This window comes from Volvox carteri (assembly GCF_000143455.1).
Source record: "Volvox carteri f. nagariensis unplaced genomic scaffold VOLCAscaffold_165, whole genome shotgun sequence".
Classification (NCBI taxonomy): domain Eukaryota; kingdom Viridiplantae; phylum Chlorophyta; class Chlorophyceae; order Chlamydomonadales; family Volvocaceae; genus Volvox; species Volvox carteri.
This window is the reverse complement of record NW_003307708.1, coordinates 11,518-12,675: the sequence shown is the minus strand read 5'-3', so window position 1 is coordinate 12,675 and position 1,158 is coordinate 11,518. Positions and strand designations below refer to the sequence as shown.

General features: G+C 53.7%; 1 protein-coding gene across 1 annotated transcript; it reads left to right on the top strand.

The window, feature by feature from the left end:
* Positions 1–827: 827 nt before the first annotated feature.
* VOLCADRAFT_70855 (uncharacterized protein) lies at positions 828–1,142 on the top strand (the record flags this gene model as incomplete). The annotated part of the gene is made up of 1 exon (XM_002959337.1): positions 828–1,142. One exon carries the CDS (start codon positions 828–830, stop codon positions 1,140–1,142), a length of 315 nt encoding a protein of 104 aa, XP_002959383.1.
* Between the last annotated feature and the right edge of the window lie 16 nt (positions 1,143–1,158).

Here is a 1,158-nt window from a genome sequence, read left to right as displayed (position 1 = left end):
AAGGTGGTGACGGTGAAGATTCGACGTGGAGAAGGTGATGGCGACGGCAAAACGTCGACGGTAAGAAGAAGGTGGTGACGGTGAAGATTCGACGGGATGAAGGTGATGACGACGGCAAAACGTCGACGGTAAGAAGAAGGTGGTGACGGTGAAGATTCGACGGGATGAAGGTGATGGGGACGGCAAAACGTCGACGGTAAGAAGAAGATGGTGACGGTGAAGATTCGACGTGGGGTGATGGCGACGGCAAAACGTCGACGGTAAGAAGAAGGTAGTGACGGTGAAGATTCGACGTGGGGTGATGGCGACGGCAAAACGTCGGCGGTAAGAAGAAGGTGGTGACGGTGAAGATTCGACGGGATGAAGGTGATGGCGACGGCAAAACGTCGACGGTAAGAAGAAGATGGTGACGGTGAAGATTCGACGGGATGAAGGTGATGGCGACGGCAAAACGTCGACGGTAAGAAGAAGGTGGTGACGGTGAAGATTCGACGGGAACAATACAGTTGCAAAGCCGCCTCATGCAAAACTGAACGGATACATGTTTGACGCAAAAATGTGCACACAAACATACATACACCTCATACACACACTTGCACACTACTCAACACACATGCATACTACAGAACGCACAATAGAACAAACACAGGAAGCGCATCACAACACTGGCATACCGCAGAGTGCAAAATCCTTTCTCTCCGCACGGTTAACTAAGTAAATAATTCAACCTAAACCATATCATGATGCCAGGCCATGCCCCCCAATCACATCATGCCAGGCCATGCCCCCCAATCACATCATGCCAGGCCATGCCCCCCAATCACATCATGCCAGGCCATGCCCCCCAATCACATCATGCCAGGCCATGCCCCCCAATCACATCATGCCAGGCCATGCCCCCCAATCACATCATGCCAGGCCATGCCCCCCAATCACATCATGCCAGGCCATGCCCCCCAATCACATCATGCCAGGCCATGCCCCCCAAATCACATCATGCCAGGCCATGCCCCCCAAATCACATCATGCCAGGCCATGCCCCCCCAATCACATCATGCCAGGCCATGCCCCCCCAATCACATCATGCCGGGCCATGCCCCCCAAATCGCACCATGCCAGGCCATGCCCCCAAATCGTATTGAATAGGCAAAACCCCAA